The 26,702-nt window shown below is 46.4% G+C and overlaps 1 protein-coding gene across 2 annotated transcripts in view; it reads right to left on the bottom strand.

Annotated features, from left to right (window-relative positions):
* MAPKBP1 (mitogen-activated protein kinase binding protein 1) overlaps window positions 1-26,702 on the bottom strand; it is a 91,057-nt gene that overhangs the window by 56,279 nt on the left and 8,076 nt on the right. For both annotated transcript variants that reach the window (XM_061997967.1, XM_061997968.1), the window contains exon 3: window positions 6,208-6,299. In XM_061997967.1, the coding sequence (XP_061853951.1) occupies window positions 6,208-6,299 (92 nt within the window). The remainder of the gene's footprint in view (window positions 1-6,207; window positions 6,300-26,702) is intronic.

Raw genomic sequence — 26,702 nt, 5'->3', positions numbered from 1 at the left:
TGGAGAGTAGAGACACGGACTCAATGTGGAAGAGCCTCCAGGACTTACAAGAAGAGAGACCAAGCAAAAACCAGTGTAGAAATTCTTGCCCAGCTGTACAGGCTCAGGTTAGTAGGGCTGTGCCTACTCCATTCAGCACTTTCCTGTCTGAAGTGCAATGAAGGGGATTCAGGCCTGGACTCAGGTGCCACCTAGATGGGAAGAGGACAACTGCTCCAGAACTGTGTGACTGGTACCTGTGATTCACACAGGCCAACAGCAAGAGAGGCCACATCCCCCTTAAATCCACCTCTGCAAATCAAAATATCCCAAGTTATGATTCTTTAGCCTGAGAACAAGCACTGTTGTCAAGGAGATCTCCATTCTTTTGTCTCAAGTGCAAAGAGTTTGTTCACTTGCCAGGAACAATGACTGGATTAGCCTTCCTCAGCCCACCCTCTCTGCATGATCTACATTAATAAAAGCAAGGAGTGAAAGGCAGTATTTTACACTCCAGGTCTGCATGCCTCGGTGCAGATATGCTCCTTTCCCTCCAGTGGGTATTTAAGACAGAGAGATTTAAGAGTTAAAGGATCCCTGCTTCTGAGAGAGTCACTGTTGCTGGGGGAGGGAAGGGTTTGGCTACTTTTCACCATCTTTTTGGAAACTTTCAGGACACTGAAACCTGGTGGTGTCCCCTCCTAGCTCAGGAAAACTTGTTTGGTTGGGTTGCAACAGGCCAACTCAAACCCAGTTGCAGTCACAGCTCTTCAGTTCAAATTGTCTTCAACAATCTCAATGAAGGGAATTTTCTTACCTTCTTCTCAGTCCAACACCCAATTGTGTCAGCTGGAGAATCTCCCCAGAAGGCATGTACAAGCAAAGTAACCTCACACAAGAAATGCATTAACAACAGTCCAGATACCTGTTAGATGGGGAAGGGAAAGACGTCTAACCTTGAAAGGCAGCTGTCTCATTTTAAAGAGGACTAAGTGAGCTACCTCTGGTGTGGCCAAAGGTGGTGAAACTTGCTTTGAACCATAGACAAGAATGTATCTTCATTTTAGGACAGGTTTCTACAGTCTGTACAACACTGTAGGATTCTCCTTTAGAAAAGAACATACAAAGAAGGCACAGAAATTCTCCTTCAGATGTTTGGGTGAAGTAAAATTGATGAAGCCAGCACCAGGAGAACTGGATTTATATACTGGCAGCCCAGCAGTTCAAGTGTTTCAATGTTCCTGTATCCACTCAAGCTGCCTTTGGGATACAGCCCAGTAACATTAGCATTTATGCTATGGAAAAACTAGTGAAGAACGTTACCTGTACAGCACAGTGGACTTTTGCACAAACTGCACATGTATCAAAAGACCTGACACTCAGCCCATAAAGAAGTGGATTCCTTCTGTGTACCTACAGCTTTCTAAAGACAACCACCACTATGGTGTCCAAGCAAAGTGATCAATTAGCTAAGAAAAATAAGCTCTGAAATAAGGCAGGAACACTTGTCATCTTACCAATGAGGATTGCACTGACCATGTAGCCACCATGTCTAACCTGGTCAACATGGTCTTAAGTCTTCAAAAGATCCCAGTTCACAACAGCATTTTGCCTCGTTCTCCAGCAGTCATTTATGAGACCTGCCCTTCACAATTGGTTCCTGTACCCAACTGACCATAACTTTCCACTTTAAAGAGAGAAGAAAAAGCGAGGCGGCGTTATGGCTGGTAAAGTTACACAAGCTTTCTCCTCAGTGTTATGCTTCCACTGTGGGTTATGCACAGCTTAAGGTAAAAGGAAATTGTTCTAAGCTGATAATAAATTATGTTGAGCAGTAATCTACCTACATAAGTATGGAAATTGATGATTAAAACTTTCCAAGAGACTCCACATGTGGATGGGCTGGAAACTGCTTTGCCTTACAGTCTATCTACCGGAACTGGAAGGAGGTATTTGGGAGCAAACCAGCAACCACTTCTGGAAAACAAAAACCCTCACTCTTTCAGCTTCCAGGGAAATTCATCACTCAATTATGTGAGACAGCTCCACACGTGCTGAGCAGACTCCTGGCTGGATTAAAACCGACTCGCTCATTTCCCACTGGGCTCTTCTCCTTCCTCCCTTTGCCGTGACACAAACCTTGGTCACTGGCCTGTCAGTGCGTGACCTGACACCTCCCTGGATCTGTGGACCGGGAGCCAGCAGGGGTATGTGTCAGAAGGGCTGACAGAATGAGAGGCTTTCACTCAGTACTGCACAATAGCCAAAGGCAAGGGATGGAACAGTGAGAGACACAGTGAAATGAGGAGACTGTGGTTTGATGCTGCAGCAGCCTAGGTTGACACACAAGAGGCTGTTGCACTGATATCCAACATGCATGGCATGGAAAATCTGACCTGGGCAGCTGTGCAGTTTTTGGATACTGCCCCTCACTTCTGCATATTTGCTGTCCTTTCTCAAAGAAACGCTCGAGGTGATAAAGCTGAAGCAAGAACAAGTCTGGGTCTTCCACAAGATCTCGTGTCAAAAAGCAGCAGGAGAAAAGACTTACTATCTTCATCTTAACTTTGATCACAGAGCTGCTTCTTTTATCATCCCTCCCTTCTTATTTACAAATAAGGGTGATTGATACTGAAGTGATGCAGAATATGGGGACAAGCACAGCACTTGTTCAGCAGATGTTCTGCACACACACAGAGCTAGCCAGGGGGCTGTGCCTGTGCTGGCTACGTTAACTTCTAAGAGAAACCCCAAGAAACCCATTTCACTATGTCCCAGAGAGGATTCACTATATTAAACCCACGTCTACCTTCAGCAGGAGTTGTGAAGAGCTGTGTTAGAGAGCTAAAGGAGGGAGGAAGAATATGCAAGCTGAGGAAAATCAATTTATTACATGTACTATGTATCAAACACCAATTTCTCCAGCAAGGAAAATCCCTGACTTGTATGAGAATGGCTGGGGCTTGATGAGCAGAGCTACAGAGAGGCTTGAGCTGTCTAGAACGTAACAGAGTAGTGTTTAAAAGACATCATACACTGAAATATTGATTATCCTATGGAGGAAAAGGCACAGGCTGCTCTCTCAAGCAGGCAAGTGCTTCACATGAAGACAACGTCCCCAAGAAGCTCTCAGAAACAACTGAGAGACAAGGAAAGACAGATAAAGAGAAGCAAAATCAGTCAGCCAAGCCAGCCTACAAGAGTTAAAAAACAGCAGCAAACAACCTCAAACCCCAAACCAGAGAAGCTGATGCAAACTGAGAAGTGGGTTTCCAATTTAAATGGATAGACGTTTTTCTCCCACCACCACCCTTTTCCCCCTTTTTTATTGCCAGTCATCCCCAGAGGATTTTCTTAGTTTTGTTTCCCATGCTGTTTCTAGGAAACAGAACCTCAGCTAGCTACTGCAAAAAATAAAGCAAAATTAGAGAAGGGTAGGGAAAAAGCAAAGGGGAAAAACCTGAAAGGAGGCCCTGCCACGGGAAGTAAAAAATGCAGCACATTTCTGTCTCATTCATTCCTCCCACAAGACCAACTTTGTCACCCTCTACATAACCCTAAAGAGATCAAACTGAGCAACTTTGGGTTTATTTCACTTGCCAGCATAAGGACAGGCAAGTGCAGAAAGTAGGTGTAAGGCCTTCAGAGAAGATCCAATTTGCCCTCCTGTGTTTCCTCTGGAGACAACAGCCTTACGTGAAAATGGTGGCACAGAATATCTGCACCACTTGGTGCCTTCAGCCTTTACAGTAGATGGGAAGAACAAGCCTCCTAGCAAAACAATACCAGTGTGAGCAAAGCTGCTGTCACACTGCTGGAGCAAAAGTCTCATCAGGGATAGAGAAGAGAAAAGGACCAAAAGCTCAAAATCAGTGACAAGGAAAGAAAGTAATAACATAAACAGCTCTTTGGGGAGCTGGAATGAGCTTGGGTTGTGTTGGGAGCTGCTTCTTTCAGGAGATTCAGAAACTCCAGGAAAGACAAAATCCAGTGTCTTCTATCAAAACTTTTGAGAGACCAGAGTTAGGATTCTGCTCAAAGAATGCCAAAGCTTCCCACACACAAGTCCCCATCCACACATGCACTTGTATGCCTGGTGTGGGTAAAGTCAAGATGCCTGGGGCAACTGTTTTGATCTTAACCAAATGAACCCAGGTATGTTGAAAGTGCTCACAGGAAAATACAGAGTTGTTACATAAATGCAGCTTTTAGGGGTACAACTGGGAGGAGCAAAGAAGCTGCATGTCAGGATTGCACAACTTCAGCAGATGAGCAGAGTGCTGAGGAAATCTCTGAAACACAGCTGAATATGACCAAGTTGCATGGACAGGTCCTGAACCAACTGTGCATGAGCCATATCCAGCCTGCTACCATAGCCTCCTGTAAGGAGTTTGAGTGTCCAATAACTTCAAACAAACAGAAATGAAGGTAAATGAAATAAAGCCCAAATAGCAGAAATGCCAAGAGACTTGCAGATCCAGAGAAATTAACTGGAAGTGAGAATGGAAGGAAAAACCAAACACAACATGAACACACTGAATCTGCATCCACTTAGGTCAAGTCTGCACCAGTATCCCTCTCATGTTTTGACTCCTGAATTAATGCTAGTTTTGTCAGATTGTCCTGACTGCAGTAAATCCCAACAGCATCCCAAAACAGGCCACCTGTGGCAGAGAAGCACCAAGTCATACAAGCCACTGAATGGTTACAACACATAGCTGGTGTATTCCATAGGTTTCCTGCCTGGGCCATGAGATGCTACCACCAACAAGTAAGAACAAGAATTCCCCTGTAAAGCCTTAAGGAACCACATAACCTTTTAATTACCCAAAAGAATTCTCAGGTGTCATCATGCTTGATTATATCAGTGTTAGGCACGCACAAGCTCATCAGAGGTCATCGCTATTAGCAAAACTAATCTACCCTTACCTATGCAAGAGGTAAAACCATCTGTTTACTGCACTTGTTTTCTCTCTCTCCTTGTCCTCTTCATGTGTGAACACATTCAGCATCAGAAAAGATGCAGAGGAAGAAGCAACACACTCTGGAAAATATTTGCTTGGCTCCAAAGAGTTGAAGCATAAAGGATGCTCTCGAGCACGGAGGTCTGCAGTTTAAAGGGACTTCCCACAGACAGAAAGAGGTTTTACTGACCTCACCTTGGCCACAAACAGAGAATCTTTAAGTGTTGCTAGCCTGTTTCTTGTATGCTTGAAAACATCATCTATAATTGTTGGGGAAGTCCTTTTCTTCTACTTCCAGCTTTCACGTCTGAAACGCACATCTATGCTAAGATACTGTCCTTCCTCTTCTCCCTCAGCTTGCTGACCAGCAGAATAAACAAGCTCAGAGAACAGCCAAGCCCATCTAGACTTATGCAACCCAGCCAGCTGGAGTATCCCCACACAGTACTACACTAGGCAGTGAAGGCTTTTCCTGGAGAGTCACTCTTCTGTCTCCCCAACTTGTTCCCACCACAATATCCCATCTTTTCATTGAAGTCACACCTATATCCCATCTCCACAGCCACACTTCCACTGCCAGGGTAAAAGCATTTTCCTCCCCAGCTTTTTCAAAGTGCCATGCATTCTGAGAACTCTGCCTTCACGTCTCACAGTCCCTTTAACACTTTTCAGGGGCTTTGCTGTTTCAAACAAATCCCGTTCCACAGACCAGCAACTCTGACACGCCACACGGCCTTTGGGTAAGCTCTACCTTCAACAAGATCAGGATCAAACCCCAGGTGTCTGCAGTTTTGCTAAATGTGGAACACACAGAGGCACCACTCCAGCTCTCAGCTGTCTCCCTCTGGATGGCTCTTTTGCTGTCCATCAGAATCTTCTTCAGGACATTTCTATTTGGACCCACAGACTGCAGTCGATCAGTGCTGCACTCCAGAGAACCCACATACAAGCACCTGTGTCAGCCTGACATCTTTCTTTACATTTGGATGTGGAATATGGTAAGTCATACACCACAGGCATATACAGGAAGGTTTCTGTCAATTCACTGAAAGCATCACCTGCTCCATTAGGTACCCACTGGCTTGAGAACCGCATTGAATTATGTGTAAGTTCACCACATTACAGAGCACAGTTTAAAAGTTCACAATGTATTTAACTTCCAGCTCAGAGGTGGGTTGCATTAAAAGAGATCTCATCAAAACTTGGCAGGTAAAACACAAGGCCTGGTTGATCTGGGCTTTGCAGAATGCTGTTAGTGACTCACCCTGCCGGGTACGCGACGAGGCCGGTTCTGGGGTCGCAGGCTAATCCTCTGCCTCCTGAGACAGTTATCCCCAACACCTTCTCCAAGGTCACCTAGGGCATATGACAAAGAAAACAGTTCAGTATCATGGAATGGGAATGCAGTTCAAATGGACTCATACACAGGGTCACATCAGTACTGAGAAGAATCACAGCTCCCAGAAATTCACTGACAGGCACACAGATACTGAAGTAACCTTAGTTTTCAACACAGGCACAGTAAATACTGCTGGGGTACAGAAAAGGGGTTATCAAGCCACTGATTACTTTGTTTATGCCAGAGCATTGCAAGCAGCAGATAGTACTGGTGGAAAGCTGGGATGTACATTCACCACCCACCCAGTTACCATCCTCCTCCCAGCTAGAGCAGCAAGCCCCTTTCTCCAGAGCTCTTTCCCAAAAATTGTTCCCAGGTTGACCTGTTCTCTTTATCTCCTCCATCCAGTGGCAGGTGGTTCAGCCTGGTGCCAGTCCCACCCTCCTAGGGAGTGAAGAGTTGATTTTTTCCCACAGTGCTTAAACTGTAAACCACAGACAGTGGCCCAGGGCATCCCTCCCCAGCAATCTCAAGAGACAGAAGAGACATGACTGGGTTCACAAGCCAATGACCCATGCAAGAGTCAGGCATCCAAAAAGCTTGCTTTCTCTCCAAGCAAAGATCTCAACTGTTTTTAGGAAAAGAAATGCAACTGGAGCTCCTTGAAAGACACTTAGGCAGGCTTGGTGGCAAGAAGTCAGGCAAAGTGAACACAAAAGGCAAAGAGAAGGGGGCAGATGGACACAACACAATGTTCTGGGGAGCACTCCCTAGCAGAGAAAGCATCAGAATTCTGCAGTTACCACAAAGTAAAAGGGTGCAGTGGGATTGCACTGCTCAAAATCTGCTCTGTGGCATGAACCCAACCTCTGAGCACAAGCCAGTCTCAGCCCTGAGGTTGTTTTGACCGACACAAAATTATTCTCTTTCCTTTATATTTGCACAGGTTTTATTTATTACACATCAGATGCATACATTCCTCCTTCAGCACTGCTGCCCCTGCCAAACTCATGGATTTTACTGGGTCACAGTCTTCTTGCTTTAATTATCATCTAAGTTATATTTGGTTACGGCCTTAAGGGCATGGACGTAGCTTAAGAAGTTACTATTGTAACAATGACTACTATCTTTAATAGCTGCCCTGAAGATGAACATCTTGTATTTACACCAACATGGTGCACAAAAGGCAGAGGCAGGGCAGGTTCCCCACATCACCCTGGTTAACAGACCCAAGGGGTTCAGCTATAGGGTGAAGAAACAAGGTCTCGCTGAGCTCATGGACCAGGTAACTAGAGAAGGTGGCAAAAACACTCCTCATACAGAGAACCATCTTGCTTCAGGAGGTAAAGCAGAGCTGAGGAGCCACCACTTTGTGCCATGGCCAAGAAGGCCAGTGGCATCCTGGCCTGGATCAGGAACAGTGTTGGCAGCAGGAGCAGGGAGGTGATCATTGCCCTGGACTTGGCTTTGGTGAGGCTGCACCTCCAATACTGTGTCCAGTTTTGGGCTCCTCTCTATAAGAAGGACATTGAGGTGCTGGAGAGGATCCAGAGGCAGCTACCAAGCTAGGAAAGGATTTGGAGCATGTCCCAGATGAGGAAGGGCTGAGGGACCTGGGGCTGTTGAGCCTGGAGACAAGAAGGCTCAGGTGAGACCTTCTCACTCTCTACAACTACCTGCAAGGAAGCTGTAGCAAGGTGGGGTGGGTCTGTTCTCCCTAGTAACAAGCAACAGAACAGGAGGAAACAGCTTCAAGTTGCCCCAGGGGAGGCTCAGGCTGGATGTGAGGAGGAATTTCTTTGCTGCCAGGGCTGTCAGGCATTGGAACAGCTGCCGCAGCCCTGGAGGGGTTTCAGAGCTGGGTGGGTGTTGCACTGAGGGCAATGGGCTGGTGGGTGATGGGGCTGGGACAGAGGCTGCACTCCAGGAGCTGAAAGGGCTCTGCCAGCTGAAACCATTCTGTGATTGTATGAGCTGCCTTCAAACCAGTGACATGGAAAGTGGAAGAATTCATACACCAGCCTCTGGAACAATTTGGTCTTTTTTTTCCCTTTTAGTAATAATTTAGCCCAGATAACTTTGAGGAAGTATGAGAGCACACCAAATTGTCCCCTTCCCTTGCAACATGAGCATCTCTGGAAATATGGCTTTTGCCTAACTCTTCTACAACTCTGTTAAGTCTAAGAACATACAATTAAACATACATTTAAACATCCACCAGAGAAGAAGGAAAATAGTTGTGTTTCAACTTATGCTGGAACAAAAATGCTGGGGCAGGGAAGGAGTGAGGGAGGCCAGGAGGCTCTCTGCTCTTCCAGCCTCATTAACAATACTTCACAACACATTTCTTTTTAAAGCAGCCTCACAATGGCACAGGAAGAATTCAGTGCTTCTGCTGCTGGGATTCCAGCTCATATCAGTAGTTCCCAACCCACCAAACTAAAGAGAGGTTTAAATTCCCCCAGAAACCGCATTCTTCCCAGCCCAGGAGTAAATGGGAGAGACATGTGCCACTCAAGTGCTCCACTCTAGATAAAGAACCAATTACTTGATGTTGTCAGCAAACATCGATTTAGCACAGGCTTGAGCTCAGGCTGGCTGTGGCTGCAGCTATCCTAAAAGGCTTTACTCGACCTTGGCTATGCAGCTATTCAGAAACCCACTTTCACTAACAGGTACGTTTTTGCTCTGGGAGGATGTGTATGGAGCCACTCCCTGTGCAGTCCTATGCCACAGCAGAGCTGATCTCACAGCTGCCTGCTCTAGAGGAACCAGCTCCTACCTGCCTCATCCCAGTGATACCCCCCTGCCATTTCCCCCACGCTGGCACACACGTGGCAACTGCCTTCCCAGCAGGCCAGTCTTGCAAAGATTATCACGTGGAGGTCTGGTGTCTTTAAAATTTGCTTCAGAAAGGAGCACATGAAAACTTAAAACTGGGTCATATGACACTTAACAAGCTCCACTCCTACAGCACAGCTTTATCCCCATGACCAGCCTCCAGACCAGGTGACAGAAGGGCAAAAACAGTCTAAAACTTGTCACAAAACTTAACAGAGGAATGGAAATTGTTTCAGAGTGAAAAAAACCCCAAGAGGCAACAATGCAGCATACACTGGATTCCTCTCAACTTACCAGCTCAAATAAATCATTAATATAGTTAACTGAAATCATGGAATTGTTACAGTTGGAGAAAGTCTTTAAGATCATGAAGCCCAACCGCTCACCTCACACTGCCAAGCCCATCACTGAACTAAACCATGTCCCTCAGCACCTCATTTATGCATCTTTTCAATATCTCTAGGGATGGTGACTCCACCACCTCCCCGGGCAGCTCATTCCAGTGCTTAACAACCCTCTCAGTGAAAAAGTTCTTCCTAATCTCCAATCTAAACCTCCCCTGGTGCAACTTGAACCCATTTCCTCATGTTCTATCATTTGTTACTGGAGAGATCGACCCTGACTTCAATTAATTAGGGAATAAACACACTAACTTTAACTTCCTAATCTGGAATTGGGAACTTTGTCAGCAAAGTGTACATTTGTCAATACAGGTCTGCCATTATCCCACTTCTGAAGGTACAAGGTAGGAATCCACTTCTTCATGGGCTAAGTGCTGTCTCTCAGTCCTACACAAAGTCCTTTCACACAAGTCTCCCAGGTAGGTACCTCAGCACATTCCAATCAGAAATAAATGCCATGACACACCTTTCCAAGTCTGACCTGAGCTAACCATCTGACCCTGCAGTCCCTACTCAGATCTGAGGCACGGTGCTTGTTACCAACAGCTCCCACGTCAGCCCAATTTCCTTCCCACGGTCATCAGACACGTCACTGCTTGCTCAGGCCTTCGCAGGCCACCTCACCACCCTCACCCAAGCCTGGAAACAGCTGTAAGATTAAACCTGTCATTTTGTGTGCCTAAATTAGAGGTGCAGAGAGGAGGCCAGCTATCCACATTTGTTACTTCATCTTGAGGCTTCTATTAATAGCATTTGGCACTTCCACTCAAGGTTCTCTCCACGACTTGCAAGAATCAAATCGATCCACACACAATGTGCTTCTGCAGCTCACTTTGCCACTCTGCCACCTGTAACCCCATCTCCATTCCTTTCAGGGCAACTTCTTCAAATCTGGAGGCTCAACACACACTCTTAGGCAGCAAAATCAGAACCAGCTGTGCAGCCAACACCTGCCTTGCAAAACCTGATATTCACCCATTTCACGGGCCTGAATTTAAATCTGGATGCTCAGGGTTGCACAAACCTGTCAAGAACTTTCAGTGTGTAATTGGATCACTTACCCTGTTCCTTCCACATCAGATCCCAAGATAGCTCCAACACCTGGTAGGACCAGACCATCAGATTCCTGAATTGCAGGAGTTGAGGTGCCCACAGGTATACACAGAGGGGCCTTGCTGCAGACCAATCCCACTTGGAAGGGCAAAGCTCAGAGCACCCCTTGCTTCCCTCAGGCATGGTCCAACATAGCATGAGGGGAAAACCCACACCTGCATGACAAAACCATGCCATTTTTGCCTTAGGACTGAGGTGCAGATAATCCTTTCTGAACAGCTTGTCTAAAACAGTCCCTGCCAGCCTTGCTTGTCTTCTCAGGTACGGAGATTCCTGCCCAGCTGCCTCCAGCTCTCAGAGAGTCAGTTTCTTACTTGGGCAAGTTCTTTCTGCTGTTTGGAGGAAGTTCCCAAAAGCAATTGTTTCCACATGCTAAAATGACACACAGAAATCCTTGAAGGATCAGCTCAACTTGACTCACCTGCAAACACTCACCTCCTTCCCATCACTGGTATCCCTCAGGACCACCTCCCCTGCCAAGCCACACAGGAGGTACAGGAAGCAAACACTGCAGCCTGCACATCTAGGTAGCAGGCTGTTAGAAAGCAGCAGTAAACTCACTCAGTGCAGTAATAATTTCAAGCAAAATGGGTGCCAAAGGGGACAGTCCTGCCTGACCTGAGCTCACCAGCACTCTCCCTACAGCTGCACCATTTTACTACTGAGCCAGTGCTTCTGGGTAAGAGCTCCTGTCTATGTCTGCTTGGCCACCGGCAGCCTTTTACAGTTTGGCTTCATCTTCAAGAAAGAGAGGAAAAGAAAAAGTCAGGAGAAAGCCATTTTTAACACCAGGCAGCCCTCAAAGAGTTTTAATAGTAGGCTGAATGATGCTGCTATTCATCCCATCACCTTCTGCAGGCCAGCAAAAGGCTACATGTGACTTCAGCAGTATTTCAGCCCCTCTTCCCCTTATTCATATGCTGATGAAATTAGGGCTTGATCAACTCACCTCTTGCCTCCTAATACTATCCACATTCTCTCCTGAGCCCAAAACCTCATCATTATCTACAATCTCCAAGGTATCACAAACAAATGGATAAAGTTTCAGACAGAGCAAATTCGATTCTTGCTCACCTCTTGTCAATCTCCCAGTCTCAGAACACGTACTCTCACTTTTAAACCTATTTCAGTAGAGCTCTCTACCATGAACTTACCCACTGTGTCTATAAAAGCCTAACATTGACAACATCTCTTGGCAAGGAAGCCCACCAGTCTGGAACATGTTGCAAGAAGAACCACCTTTCATTGCTTGTTTTAAACCTGAGTTCTATCAGTTTCATTTGATGTGCCTTAGTTCCTGTATGGGAAGAGAGAGTGAATAGTCAACCCTCATCTACTATTTTTAGGTGGCTCATGATTTTGTAAGGAGCTCTGCTATCACCCCAAGCCATCTGTGTTCCAAATACATGAGTCTTCACTTAGTCAGTTCATGGATCTCCTGACAGCCATTTCATATCAACTCTGATGCTCTTCTGTGAGCCACCTTCCAGGTCCACTATATCCTCCCTGGGATTAAGAGGAAACACCAAGACTACACATAGCTTTCAAGGTGTTTACAAAGCAGAATAATAGTGTCTCCTGTTTTGTTCTCCATCATTTTTTCCCCCATTACTACCTTACCCTCAATCTGACAGGAACAAAGAGGTCACCTGACTCAACAAACTCAGGGATAAGAACTCCTGCTGCTTTGCACCTGGATGCTTATCCCTCATCCTCTCCTCTCTGCTCCCCCATGGAAAGGGAAATCCTGTTCTTTGATCAACAGTTGGATTTCAACTTCCCTCTTCCTCTCCATGACTTTGTGAGCACTTATCCATGAAGAAAAGCATCCTCAGAGGGACTACTGGCAGCACAATTATTTCACTCCACTCCTGAATGGCTACTTCAATAGATGTCCACATGCAGACAAGTTCTATTTTAAAAGCTTTCCCATGGGCCTGTGTATAACACAGTTAACGTTTGAATCCATTTAATTAACCAGCAGCATTGAGTCAGCATGTAAAAACAACATCCATCAGAGCTCATCTACCATCTACTGCACTGTGTGCCTGCCTCATCCCTCCCCTGCCTGCATGTGGGCACATTAATAATGTATGTACAAAGGCACACATTCCTGAGGAAGAAGTGGACACAGAAATGCCAGAGAGGGTTACTTTGGAAAGCTTTCTCTGGCACTTCAAGTAATCAGTGACCACCTTGTCCGAGGAGCAGCGACATCATCATCAGTTCTTCTGCCCTAAAAACAAGATGCTTTTCCAGCTCAAGCTGAGTGCCAGTATTCTTTGGTTCTGGCAATGCACTCACACAGTGAGCTCCAACATCAAGCCAGAGTTTCACAACAGCACTGTGGTGTTCACATCCATCTCCCTGTACTCTGCTCATGGAGTTTTCAGCACTCCAACGTGTCTTCCAAGTCCTATCAATGCACTCCAGCAGCCGGTACGTGAAAATGCACCCTAGCTGTACATTGTCAGTGTCAGCACTGAAGAAATGGCTGGCTATTTCTTACATAAGTGAAATTTGATACAGAGAGCCAAATCTCACAGCTGGCCCTGTTTGTACATCTCTCCTGCTGCCTCTGAGCCCCACCACAAAAAAAAGCCCAAGCAGTTTAACCTCCAGGGCTCAGCATGCACGTTGTAGGCTCTAATCCACCGTCTGAACACGCTGTCTGATCTCCTCTTACTGCTGCAGAGAAACAAAGGCTTCAAGTTTTACATGTAGCTCTGCTGTGCTTCGTTTGGCACACTAAACACAGAACATTAATTACAGTATACTATTCAACTTGAGGGGCTGTCAGCATTTCCACTGCAAAGCCTGCATTTCAGGGCTTCACAACACAGCTGTGAAATACTCATTTTGCACTTGAGCTTGACGTGCAAAGGTCTGGCTTTGGCCCGGGTTCCTCTGCCTGTTTGTTTTTCTGGAAGCTGAGGTTTTAGTCCTTGGTCTGGCAGGGTGGGGGGAGCTGAAGACGTGCGCATGGAATTAACTGCAGGGGATATTTGACTTACAAGAGCACACAAACAAAACCACTCAGCTCCACAGTTGGTTTCTGTCCCTCACTCACCCAATGCCTCTCTGTGGTTTTGTGTAAGCACATGGAACGTGCACTTTTTAAAGTGGTTTCTCTTTGTTTAATAACTTTTCTTTAAAGAGGCTTTTCTGCCCTCTCCCTCCTCTCCAGCCTGAGCCTTCTGTCCCTCAGCAGACAGTGTTCGACACGCCTGGAGACTGAAAATATTCCATATGCAAAAGCAACAGTAGTAAGTTGAGATCCAACACACAACCAATTCAGAACATCTCTGCCTTGACAGAGTAGTCTCTGTCTCCAGCAGTAAGTCTCACAAGCTCTGCTCACTGCAACCACTGCAGACACACCAGTTGCCTAACTGACCCTCTAGGAACTACTCCAAGACCATCAAACTGGTTTTGTGCAATCCACCACACAGACTTGTTGCAACATTTCAAGTTGTTTCCAGTCAACACTCAATTTGAAGCAGCATTCATGGGGTGAAAGGATTCAGAGCTGTGACTGATCACTGAACAAGGCCTCACAACTTAACCAATTTAAACAAACATCTGACCAGAACGTCTTCATCTACAACAAGCAGTTTCCAGTTCTAGGCAGTTTGATTTCAAGGTAACCCCTTTGAGAACAAGAGAGAACAATCTCTCACACCAGGGAAGGTTTAGAATGGAGATGAGGAAGAACTTTTTCCCTGAGAAGGCTGTTAGACACCACCCCAGGCTGCCCAGGGAGGTGATAGTCTCCATCCCTGGAGACATTTGAAAGATGCATAGATGAGGTGCTGAGGGACATGGTTTGGTCTACTTTAGTGGTGGGCTTGGCAGCGTGAGGTGAGTGGTTGGACTTGATCTTGAGGGCCTTTTCCAACTGAAATGATTCTGATATCACAACACAAATGATGAAGGAAGCACCTTGGCACTAGAGTGGCAAAGGGTACCAGTGTTTCACACGAAGGTTTTGAATCGGAGTTGTGGGAAGCATTGCACTCCATTCCTAAACCTGCATAAAGACAGAGGTGGGAATGGGGGATGGTTCTGATGGAAGTGCTGAGCCTCAGCTCTAGTGGCTCTGCCAGGTGTCACTACCATGGTTGCACAAGTGTGTGCACACACCTATTAAAAATAATCCAGGCAGTTGAGAGAACAGGGAACAAAGCAGTGACAGAGATGGAGGAAAGGGAGCGTGAGCAAGCCAGGGTCCCTGCAGGCTGTCTTTCCACATAGCGTGCATGCAGTTGTCCATCCCTCCACACAGCCTCTCCTGCCTGCTCTCCCCTCCTGGCCTCCCCACCGTGCTGGCTGCCTGCAGTCCGATTCCAGCTGTCAGGACTGAATTCCTGCCCCGTCAGCCCCAGCTGTCGGGAGCTACGTGCTGAATCTGCACTCTGCTTTCTTCCTCGTGCACCTGGAGCAAGGCAGTCCCAGGGAGGCCACAGATACCATTGCACAGCCCCAGGGAAGAGGGTGGGAGGCTATTAAAAGCACCTCCACCAAGAAATGGAGTGAGGGAACTCAGGACTGACAGCAGCACACATCTGCAAGTGTTCCTGCACTTGCAGAAGAGGATACAGGGAAGGTTTATTTCCTACCAGGTTCTGCATTGTGACTTAACCATCAATAAATAATTTACCTTCTGCTTCTTCACTTAATACCAGCCTGATTCCCCAATTTTCTCTTACTCACTCTTACACTAAGGTCCAATTTCTTCTAAAAGACTGCAGAGATGAGCAGAGGCACATCTAACCTTATCAACCCTGGCTAAAGACATGGCCAGCAGCAACTTCTTCTCCTTCCATTCAGACATTCTCACCATAAAAGCAATTCCAACTCAAGAGACTTCATGAGACTTCACAAAACTTTCAGAATGTATGAGCTTCAGAGATACAAATGTGGTGAAGGGACATGTGTATGCAAACCGTGCACCTCTGTGTTGTGGTGATGCTCTTTCCAATTTGGCACCAGGGATTCTTTCTGTTGATGTGAGCAAAGTTTGTGAAGATTGTGTGGTGAATGTCTATTTTAAAAAAGTTACATCAAGCAGGCAACAGGTTTGCTGGCACATAAAGAGTCAACTTTGACTTATTCCATACTAAGCATCCGCACATGGAGTCAATCGGACCAGCTCCACAGGCAGGCGAGCCCTATGGAACACAGCAGAGACACATCCTGTGTGGGCAGACTTCAAAGAAGCCATTCTTTGAGCTCTCAGGATCTGGAATTCTGCAGGATCACTTCTTCACAAGGAACAGATTTTTCCAGTTTGCAGATGTCTATTATTTTTTCATCAGGAAAGAGAGCAGGGAAGATACCAGACTTTACATGGGGGCTGCTTTTGCCCTCCCAAGTAGGCAATTTGTCCAGTGACTTATTTCTTCAGTGTAGAGAAAGAGAACCAATTCACTTCCCCTTGCAATGCTCCCCTATCAATCTGTCTCAACAATGAAGATCAAAGCAACTAAATTCTGACTTTCTGGTAGAATCACAGGTTGGAAGGGACCTCAAAAGCTCATCCAGTGCAGTCCCCTTGCCAGAGCAGGACCACCAGGAACTCATCCAGCTGGGTTTGAATGTCTCCAGGGAAGGAGACTCCACAGCCCATCTGGGCAGTCCCTGCCAGTGCTCCCTCACCTCACATTGAAGAAGTTTTCCCTACAATGTCTTTGGAACCTTTTCTGTTGCAGTTTGTCCCCGTTGCCCCTTGTCCTATCATTGGCCATCCCTGAGCACAGCCTGGCTCCAGCCTCCTGACACCCATCCTTTATGTGTTTGTAAACATTAATGAGGTCACCCCTCAGTCTCCTCTTCTCCAAGCCACAGAGCCCCAGCTCCCTCAGCCTTTCATCACAAGGGAGATGCTCTACTCTCTTAATCACTGGTCTCCTCCATATCTATGCACAGGGTCTGACTATAGGCAAAGAAAGTGCTTCAGGGAGTAGAAGTAATGAACAAAAAAAGTCAATCCGGCTCCCTCAGGCAGCGTTTCAGTTACTCATATAAGGGTTTGAAATCAAGCAGGAACAAACGGTTCTCTCGGCGTAAGGGTCACTGTTTATCATCATCAATCATCACTTCCCAGATAGGAAAGGCTCTTTCCCCTCTGCTTCACCCAGGCTTTAACACTCACGAGAAGCAAGAGACAGGAACAAGGAGACGAGCCAAACAGGGATGTGGGCATGGGCTGGCAAGGCTGCTCCCTCTGGGGCTTTGCCAAAGCCTCTCCTCACAGCCCTGGCCCCGAGCTGGGTTTGCTCCTAAAGACAAACAGCCCACAGTTAAAAGTCCACAGCTTCGTGTCAGAAATGGGCATCTCCTCCAAGGAAACTGTGGCAGCTCCACCTAACTCCTGACTGCAGAGAAGTCAAACACAGGGGCCACAGCACAGTGTTTCTAACGCTGATAGCGCTGCGGTGAGGAGCTCCCTCAAATCACCGCCTGCTGAACTCTGTCAACAACACATACATTCCAACTAAACTTGGACACGGGGAAGACAGACCAAAGAGAGCTCACAGAAAGCCTTCCCCACAGTTAACCCTGCCAAGGGGAATCAGAGAAGGAAACCTACATCTCAGCACTCGGGAAAAGCATCACACTACAATCCCGTTCCCCTGCGTTTCTTTGCGTTGAGGCTTGTTTGTCGTGTGAATGGAACAGTGCACTGTTTGACAAGGCTCAGAGGGGGAACTTGATGGTTAATCTTGAGTCCAAGACTAGAAACACAGAAGCTAGAGCTAGTCAGGATAAAGAAAAGCCTTTTGATCAAGCCTGCCTGCCTACTTTCATGTGTGATTTCTTTATTCACACATAATGGCCCACGCCAAATCAACCTATTTTTATCCTCCAACACCGATTTGCACAACAGTTCTGTCCTAAAAGTCATGGACTGCCACTTCTAAGTTGTGTCTGTAGATCTTGTCCCTATCTGCCCAGCCACAGAAGCAACCATGCAGGTTTTTTGGAGAAGGTGACAGCAGTAAGTACTGTATTTAAGCCTCCAGGAAAGATATAAAGATACTATCTGGATGTAAAAGCCTCAGCTTTTTATGCCCAGATTCCTTGCACAGAGCAGGTATCTGTCCCCTTCTACGGGAGGTCAGAGGACTAGTTGGAAAAAAAAAACACACACAAAACCTCTTGATTATGGTCATGCAACAAATCAGCAGCAGAGGTGGGAATAACCTCATGTCCCTCTCAAATTCCAGCAGCTATCTACTACATGAACTGTGCTGCACCATTGCTCCATTCCACTCTTGCTTGAAGCTAGGGACAGTAATTTTAATGAATGCTTATAAATGAATCAAAGGAAAACATGACAGACTTTTTTCTGCCCAAACTAATCAAGATTATACAGAAGGAGATGACCAAGCTTCTTGCCCACTCCCAGCCACTCACTGCCTAGCTCCTGGCAATCCCTTCCTGCACTCCTCCCTGCCCTCTGCGCTGGGGAATAAGCTTCTTACAGAAGAGCTTTTATCATCATCTGCCCTTCATGAATCCTAGAACTAAGCAGCTCTTCACATCTGTCACTCAACATGCATACTGAACACTCAAGAGATTTCTCCTGTCAGCTAAGCTGATGTATGTCCTCCAGGAGAAGCAATACAAAGCAACACGGGCCAAAGACCCAGAAAGCAAACTTCAGAGAATAGCAGAAGCACTGATTTCCATTGTCTCCTCACCATCCCTGCTGCCACCTCCTCCTGTTCCAGTATGGCTGGAAAGTCCTTCACCAGTACTACAGGGCTCCCATCACTGCACTGCTGCTCAGACAGCTCCAGCAAACCCACCCGTGCTCGCTCTGGTACGCTCCGGTGGGACAGGAGAGGCAATCATCACTCACAGTCACAGCCACTCCAGATGCACAATCTGGGTTAGCCTTTTCCAAACAAAAAGCATCTTTTATGGCTGAGACCCAGCACTCCAAAGACCTGTGTAACTCTCCCTGAAAGTCAGCATCAAGAGACACCATCAGTCCTCTCTCCCTTACACACACACACACACACACACACGCACAGGAAACCACTACCAAACAATAAACCCAGCAAGACAAAGTGTTATAAAGATAACTACAAAGCAGTTCTAAACAAACCCATTAAATCATTCATTCACTCACTTTCCTTCTTCACATACTTTGTGCTTAAAATCACTTCTTCCTGTGATTCTTCCCCAAACACGTTTTCAGTTTCTTTTCCTGAAGGAAACAAAGCCTGTGAATGAGAGGTACAATAGGCCAGCACAGGCTGACTTGTTAGAGGAGTTCCTTAAAGGTGACTTAATAAAAAGAGACCAGGCTGCCATCTAAGTGACTTTAAACCCTGAAACAGAGGCAGCAACACTCAAAAAGCAGGTCTCCTCTAGTCTACATTTTCAGGCTCAGGAGCATGGCTAACTGGTGGAATCACCGAATCTGAGAACTGAGGAAGTAAAACAACACCCAGAAGCATCAATTTTTATCCAAGGCCTTAAAAACCCCTTTGGTTTTGTTACTACCTAGCCCCTGCCATTCTTCAAGAAAGCAAATCACAGAATCCTAAGGCTTGGAAGGGACCTCGAAAGATCACTTTTTCTTTACTGCCCTTGATAAGAAACTCAGAAAGCCCTAGATCCAGCCACACAGCTAACTCCTGTTCCACTTCTGGTTGTACATGTTTAGTTCTTAGCCAAAAAAAAAAAAAGAGAGATGCTGCTGTAAAATGCAGAACATAAAAAAAGAGCTTATGGAATTCTAGTCTTCAGCAAAGAGTCAGTGCTCCCAATGCATGATTTCCTGGTCAACAGCATCAGACTCAATCATCTGTCAGAAGCATTTAGCAGAAACTGTCTTGTTACAACATAACTTTGATCACCAAATGTAGTTCAGAAGTACCTGAACTACATTTCTAGAGTTTCAACACAGGATATGAAGCAGACAAACACTTGAAGGGCAAGCAGTCTTACTTCACAAGGGTAAGACTGAATAGCAAAGCAAAGCTTAAGAGTCAGAACATGTCTGTTGACTGCCATTTGTAGTGAACCTCTGTGCTAACCCTGCTGCAAATGTATTTCATGTCCTCCTGGAAAAACATCCTTATAAAGCTTCCATGCAGTTTGTGCCCACTCCTTGCTGTGGTGCACTGGCAGCTAGAAGTGGGCAATTGCTGCCTACAAGCTTTACTGTCACCCCTGCACAGGAACTGGCCCCTGAGTGAAGCCTGGCTGCAATTTCCATCATGGATCAGAGAAGGGTGTTGGATGAAACGAAGCTGATCACATCACACTGTAAGAACACAACTGATGATTCGGGCTCTTAACAAACAAAGAGTTACAAATTGCACAAAGAATTGACTGTAGAGAGTTGTTCGTGGAGCACTGAAAATGTTCCCACCTGTCCACAACCTTCTTCTATCAGTCTGTTTAAGAAAAGACATTACTCCTACCTGCAAATCTTGCCTCTCTCATGTCCTTAGAGCACTACAGGTTGACACCTTTAAGCACTTAGTAGACAACACTATGGAAGGATCTGTTTACAAAATGCACTTAGGAGTTTAAAGATGGAATGAGCACCAGCCACAAACAAAGACTAAACCTGTCTTCTCAGTGCTTATCAGCACTTTTCTGCTATTTCTCTAGCAGTCACTTCCTACATTGAGTGAGATAAAAATCTACTAGTGACAGAAAGGACCACAGCCTACAGCAGCCAAACTGGCCAAGCAGAGATTTGCACTAAATAATCTCACACAAAGAACCAGAAAGGTACTTAGAAATTGCATTAGTTGTTTTGCTCACACACAGACCAAACTCTGTGGCTTTGGGGGACCAGCTCACTGCAAACTGAACCCTGTGAGATTTCTGACAGAAGTTCCACTACAAGAGAAAAAGAGTTGAGCAACCATCAGGCAAGAAGGCAACGCTCAAAACCCAAGTATCTCACGCTTCATGCCATATAGAATTCTGTTGTTGCTCTCAGCCACCTTCCCTAGCCTTTTCCACTGAAGCTGGAGCACTAGGAAGTCTTCTTGAATCAACTGTAAGGAAGGGAAGCCCTGGTGCTACCCCTTTTCTCCTATTTATACCAACAGCATCACCGCAAGAGTTCAAACGTTTTATATATAGCTCTGTGGCTTATTTCCAGGCAGAAGTAACTCAATGCTGGTGTACATATGTTTAGACCACAGCAATTGGAAAGAATGTCCCATAAACACCGTTACTTCTGCTGCTCCACTGTGAGCAGAACAGGTTCTGCCACTGCAGAAATACAAGTCATGTTAGGAAAGAAAACCCCAAAGTATTTCACCCAGAAGCTAAGCAAGCCACTCGCCACCTGTACAGCACTGACAGACTTCCACTACAGCCCCAAGAGATTTATAGCTCTAAGTTAACAGCCAGTTCTTGTCACATCAAGGCATAGTGTCTGATTGCCAGGAGACCACATAGAAGTGACCAGGCTGTGGGCCAGCACAAGGGCAAATAGAGAGCATCTGCCAGCATCCACTTGCATTTTAATTTACAAACTTGAGGACTTAAAAACCAGAAGACAGTCAGATTCGCAGACCTCTATTTGCAAACCCTGCTTGCACTGAAAACATCAGTAGTGCTACCATATTTTAATGAGTCTGACTTTAGTTCAACACCCATAAGCTCACACACTGGAAAGAAACAAGGGCAAGGTGCAGAAGCTATGGACCAATATCCAAAATGGACTTCCCTTGGCACTGGTTGCAGGGACCTCAGTGGCACGTGGATGAGAGAGGCACCTGCTACAAACATAGAGGACAAACACAAGCCTAGGTTTTAACAAGACTCTGGGTGAGCCAAAGCCCAGGCAGCAGCCCACGGGGAGACACAGCATCAGCTGTGTTTGCTCTCCTCAAGGAGGGTGCTCCCAGCTACCTGGGATGAAACTGCCCTTCCTAAACATGTCAGGTCAGCATCTCATTGATCAGAGAAGGCTCTGTCAGTGAGCTGGGGAGAAAAGGGGAAAACCAAGGCCACATTTTGGGGATGATGATGGAGGTTCAAAAGGAAAATAGAATTTCTCTGGTTAACTGGTTATTTAGAGAATGAGAAACACAAAGAAAAGCAGTCTGTGTTCCAGGCTTCACAGGACTGGAAGGACCCAGAGAAAATGGCTTAATGGGGAAAGTGCAGCTGAGCTGGTCAAGATAATGTCATAAAGGACACAGAAGGCATGCATACACATACAGCAATGTGCACAAAATGGATCATCACACACAGAGTCTGCCCCTGCAATCAGCCACAGAGGCACTTATCTTTACAACCACTGGGTGAAATGCAACTACTCACACTCATATTGCCTCACACAAAATCGAGCACATGCTGAAGCATCCCCAGGCATGGTGCCAGAGTTTGCATGCAGTTTTCTTTTAAACCCTTTAAGGTCATCGACGACTGTAAAAATGTTACACCAAGAGCTGTGCAAGACTTTGTGTACATTACAGCTGTAACACAATACCTGAGTCCACTTGAGAAGCAGGGGAAAAGAGTGGGTTGCAAGTTACTGTACTAACAGGCACACTAAGAAAAGTAACATAACACTCAACCAGAACAGACTATGTTCTTCCCATTAAACACACACACGGGCAGAAAAATAGAAACACACTCATACCACCATCCAACCAGGCCCCAGCATTTAAGTATGTCCTACAAAGCAAAATCCTGCTTGGCAGCTGTTTACAGTACTTTCCTTTCTGGGGATCTGAGAAAAAAAAGCATCCAAATGAAATCACTATAAAGTGAGAGGATGCAGGACAGAACCCAGGCAGCAGACCTGGCAGTAAATCCCTCTTCAAGAGTGATGGCCACGACACACAGGCAGCGTTCCCTCTGCTGCCAAGAGACAAGACCCCCTCCCTGGCAAAGAAAATCACCCACTTTGACATTTTATAATGGATTTTGCTTCTAAGCCCTTCCCTCTGCCCTAACTGCTTCCGCAGCTTACATAGATCACTGCTGATTTACGGCCCTGCCATCTCCTCAGCATGAGAGTTTCCCGGCTCCACTAATCCCAAATGCTACACAAACATACTTCAGGCCCACAAATCCCTTCCCCACAGCCCAGGGCAGGAATACCAGCTCCTCTCTGCCTGGAGACTCGGGAGCATTTCTCCACACAGCCTCCTCCCCGGCCCAGCCAGGGCTGCTGGCTAAGGCGGGCGGCTTGCTCCTCCCATACAACAGGCCCTAAGTGCCAGAAAAAAAAACTACCATTAGAAAGAACGTTTCTGTTGCTTGCCAACAAACCTTTAGGCAGTAGGTGATGACTGTTCCCAATTGTTTTAAACCTCTGGAAAGCACCGACAGCAAAACTAAATGCCTCATTGCAGCAAGCACTCTCCTCTTCCCATTAGAACATCATAGGGCTCTCCAGTACTTCTCCACCCCTGGTGACCTTAGAGCTCCCCAGGTGCCAAGTGCCCTCTAAAACACTTGTCTTTCACAAAAGAAAGGGGCAGATTTTCCCTAACTAACAAAATAAGTCAGTTTAGCCAGCAGACCTGCAGAGCTTGAAGCTGCCCCGTACATCTCATGTAACCATATCCTCTACTGCGGAGGACTGTTATTACCCGGCACACGCTGGTGATCTCTTCCAGCCTTGCTGGTCAGCCTGGAACCTTGGTCACCAGAGCTCCACCACAAAGGATCAGACGCTGCCTGGAGACAACACAGACTCTCAGCATAATATATAGGGTTTGTCTAGACTGGAGGCTTGGTTTGTCTGTTTTTCTTTCCAAAACCTTTCTTTAAATTAAACAGCATTGTCTTACCCATGGGTACAGTGCCTGGGAAGAGCACTGGCAGCACACCCCAACACAGCAGCAGCCAGAATCAGGCCAGGCCTTGCCCCTTCAGCCCCAGTGCTGTGGTGCCCACCACTCCCAGCTCTGCTCCAGCCCTCCCTGCAGAGCCATAAATCACCCCACTGCCCATTTTATTAATGTCGTGTTTACATTCAGACACTCCTGGGCAGAGATGTTCATTCCAAGGACCTGGAGCAGCTCTGATGCACAGCAGAGATAATCCAGGCACTGCATCTTCTGTTTTTCACTCATGTCTCCACCAAAAAGGTCTCGGATGTCAAAAAGCTCCTTTGCAGCTCTGCTACAGGCAGCAGGCCCAGGTCTTTGCAAAGGAAGTGTGGACAAGCCACAGTGGCGATGCAGGAGACAGAAACACAACCAAGGCAGCTGGTGGCAAGGAAGCTGAAGACACCTGTAGCCCAAAGTACCCTACCCTCATGCCACTTATTTGTGTAAAAGACTTCTCCACAGCTTAGCTGGGGGCATGCAGTGCAAACCATGGATTATGAGGGAGGAAGACTACCTTCCCGGTGCAGGAGAATGTGGAACCCCTATTCCAGCCTCAAAAGCAGCTCAGGCTTTCCTAAACAACTACATCCCCTCAGGCTCACCACACACTCATCAGAAATACTTGTTTGCATTTGTTAATGCATTTCATTAAGGGTGTTTTGTATCATGTTGTCCCCATTCCCCTCCACTGCCGCTCAAACAGTGGGGTTTGGGGCACAAGCTGCGCAAACACCCTCCAGTTAGCCCTCACAGAATCACAGAACCTTGAAGGGACCTTGAAAGCTCATCCAGTCCAACCCCTCTGCCAGAGCAGGACCACCTAGGGTAGGTCACACAGGAACTTGTCCAGGGCAAAATACACAGAACCGTTTTTGAAGCCTGTCTGACCATGAGTCAGTCCAAGAAAACCGTGTGAGCTGGGACCAGATGGGCTTAAACAAATGCAGCAGATCCCAAATTGGTCACTTCCAGTTTACAGTCAGCAATGCTTTTGGACCCAGCTGCTCAAGAAGGATGACACCCCAAAGCAGGTTTCAAACAACTGTGCTTGGGACCACTATATCTAGTTCAGAACTGGGAGATAAGCCAAACACAAGGCATTACACAGCTGTTTTAAAACCCTGGATGTTGGGACCTTTTGCAGTAAGTGGCTAAGTATCCTGTCTGTTTTACATCGGGGGTTGCGGGGGGGAAGAGGTGCAGACACAGTCTGAAAAGCAGAGCACAGGACTCAGAATCATTAACTGCATTTTAAATAAAATACACAGCTCTGTTTCAAGGTTCACTCTACCTTTACACATTTCAGCAGCACAGAAGCATTGGTTAGGAGCACCAAAACCACCAAGGAGCATGAAAAACACCAAGAGGCATGAAAAACACCACTCAGCCCAGACAAAGCTTTTGCAGAAGAGACTAATACTGATATTAATACTAATATAACTGGCAAAAAGAAGTCTGTTTACTGGTACAGCCTGTTTCTTTGAGGGACAGACTCATGCAACAGATTCTTTTGATGCTGTGTCACCACTAAGACAGCTTATGGTGGAAGCTCAGCTTGCAAATTGCTTCTAGCACAGACAAGTGATTTAGCCAAGTACATCCCTTACACTCATGCCCACTCTGGATAACCTCTGACACCATCCCCTTATGGTCCAGGTTAGGGCCCCAGAGCATGGCCATGGCTGAAGCACAGAGCACAGCAAGTTCTGAGCACCAAAAGCAGTCACCAACTAAGGAGGTGTGTCTTGCACACACTCCTTTCACCCCAAGTCCTACTGAATGTTTCGGCAACTCCAGCTTCTATATTGCATTAAGAACTGTGTCATGAACTCGAGCTCCTTTGGTCCAAAGTCCTGGACTGAGAAATGGTGCTTTAGTTTACTTTTTTTCCCTTGCAAATGAAAGCATCCCTAGTACAAACAAAACTTCAAAGACAAGCAACCCCTTATGCTCTTCTCAAAGGTGAGCAACCAATTTCAAAGCCCTTGCAAGAGCTCAAAGGCTATTGCTGTCGAGCAGAGGAGCTGAAGCTAACACTTGAGTACTGGCACTTCAAACAACAGCTGCCCTGTGCTGGGCCTGCCCATGGACAGGGAAGGGTTTCTGCACCGGCAGCACTGCTCTTCACACTGCCTGCTGGGAAGAAAAACAGGAGCAGGGGGCTTTATAAGTCTGTATCCTTGAAACCATTGACACTACCCTGAACTTGCATTTTCCTTCTTTCAAAACCTCCTCCACCTGCCCTCTCTCAAGCCAGCTGTTATTGTTGTGACTCTCTACTACTATGCAACCTCCAGGGATCTCCTTTCTTCCAGAAATTGTTCCAACTCTACCAGATAAGCAATCTCATACTAGTTGTTACATCACATCAGCCTTTTCAACCAATTGTGACTCTTACTACTGTATTTGGGAGAACAAGTGGGACTGGCTTTCACTGCTATTGGCTTGGAAACACTGAATATGCCAACAGTTTAGACTTTTCTGTAGCACTATTTTCAATCAGGGTTTCTCCACAGTAACTAACAACAGTGCTGGTCTCCTGGGACACGAGCAAAATTAAAAGGCTTACCAGGGTTTCCACAGCTCTAATTCATACTGTGCTTAATCTACTTGAGCCTGTTGGAAAGTCATCATGGGCACAGCTACTAAAATCATCAGGGGCAATGGAACCAAGTCAGCATTCACAACAGCACAGTTTGGAGACTTTTATGCAAATAACATCCAGTCTTCACATGGGAGAGGTCAGAAACATTCCTGGTAATATGCAAGAGGCTGGGCTTTGTGGCTAAAGCTAAGATTTGGCCACAGAGGATCATGATTCAATTTCTAGGTCTGCCTCAGACTTCCTGTAAGAGTTTGGAGCTATGTCTGTATAGGGAAAGCATGTCTTGCTCCACCTCCTGCTCCAAACCTGTGTTTTTTAAGCCTGAAGATCCTCTGAGCTGGGTTGACTTCATCAGGTTTGTCCAAGACTCACCAAAGCAAGGCAGAGACAGAGTGCTCCTGCAATCTAAGGCTTTACAGCCACCAGCAGCGACTCACCTTTGCACTAATGTTTTTGAAGACAGATCACAAAGCACAGATCCACTGCTGCTTACAACAACCACAGGCCTCAGCTGTATTTTGCTTGCACAACATGCAGACATGCTCAAGGCAAGGCTAAGTAGCACTGTGGTAAAGGAAAGAAGGAGGTATTTCTGAATTGCACTAGCCAGCCTTTGGTGGGCACAGC

This window comes from Colius striatus, chromosome 6, assembly GCF_028858725.1.
Source record: "Colius striatus isolate bColStr4 chromosome 6, bColStr4.1.hap1, whole genome shotgun sequence".
Lineage (NCBI taxonomy): Eukaryota > Metazoa > Chordata > Aves > Coliiformes > Coliidae > Colius > Colius striatus.
The sequence above is the reverse complement of the archived record's forward strand: the minus strand, read 5'-3'. Positions and strand labels throughout refer to the sequence as shown.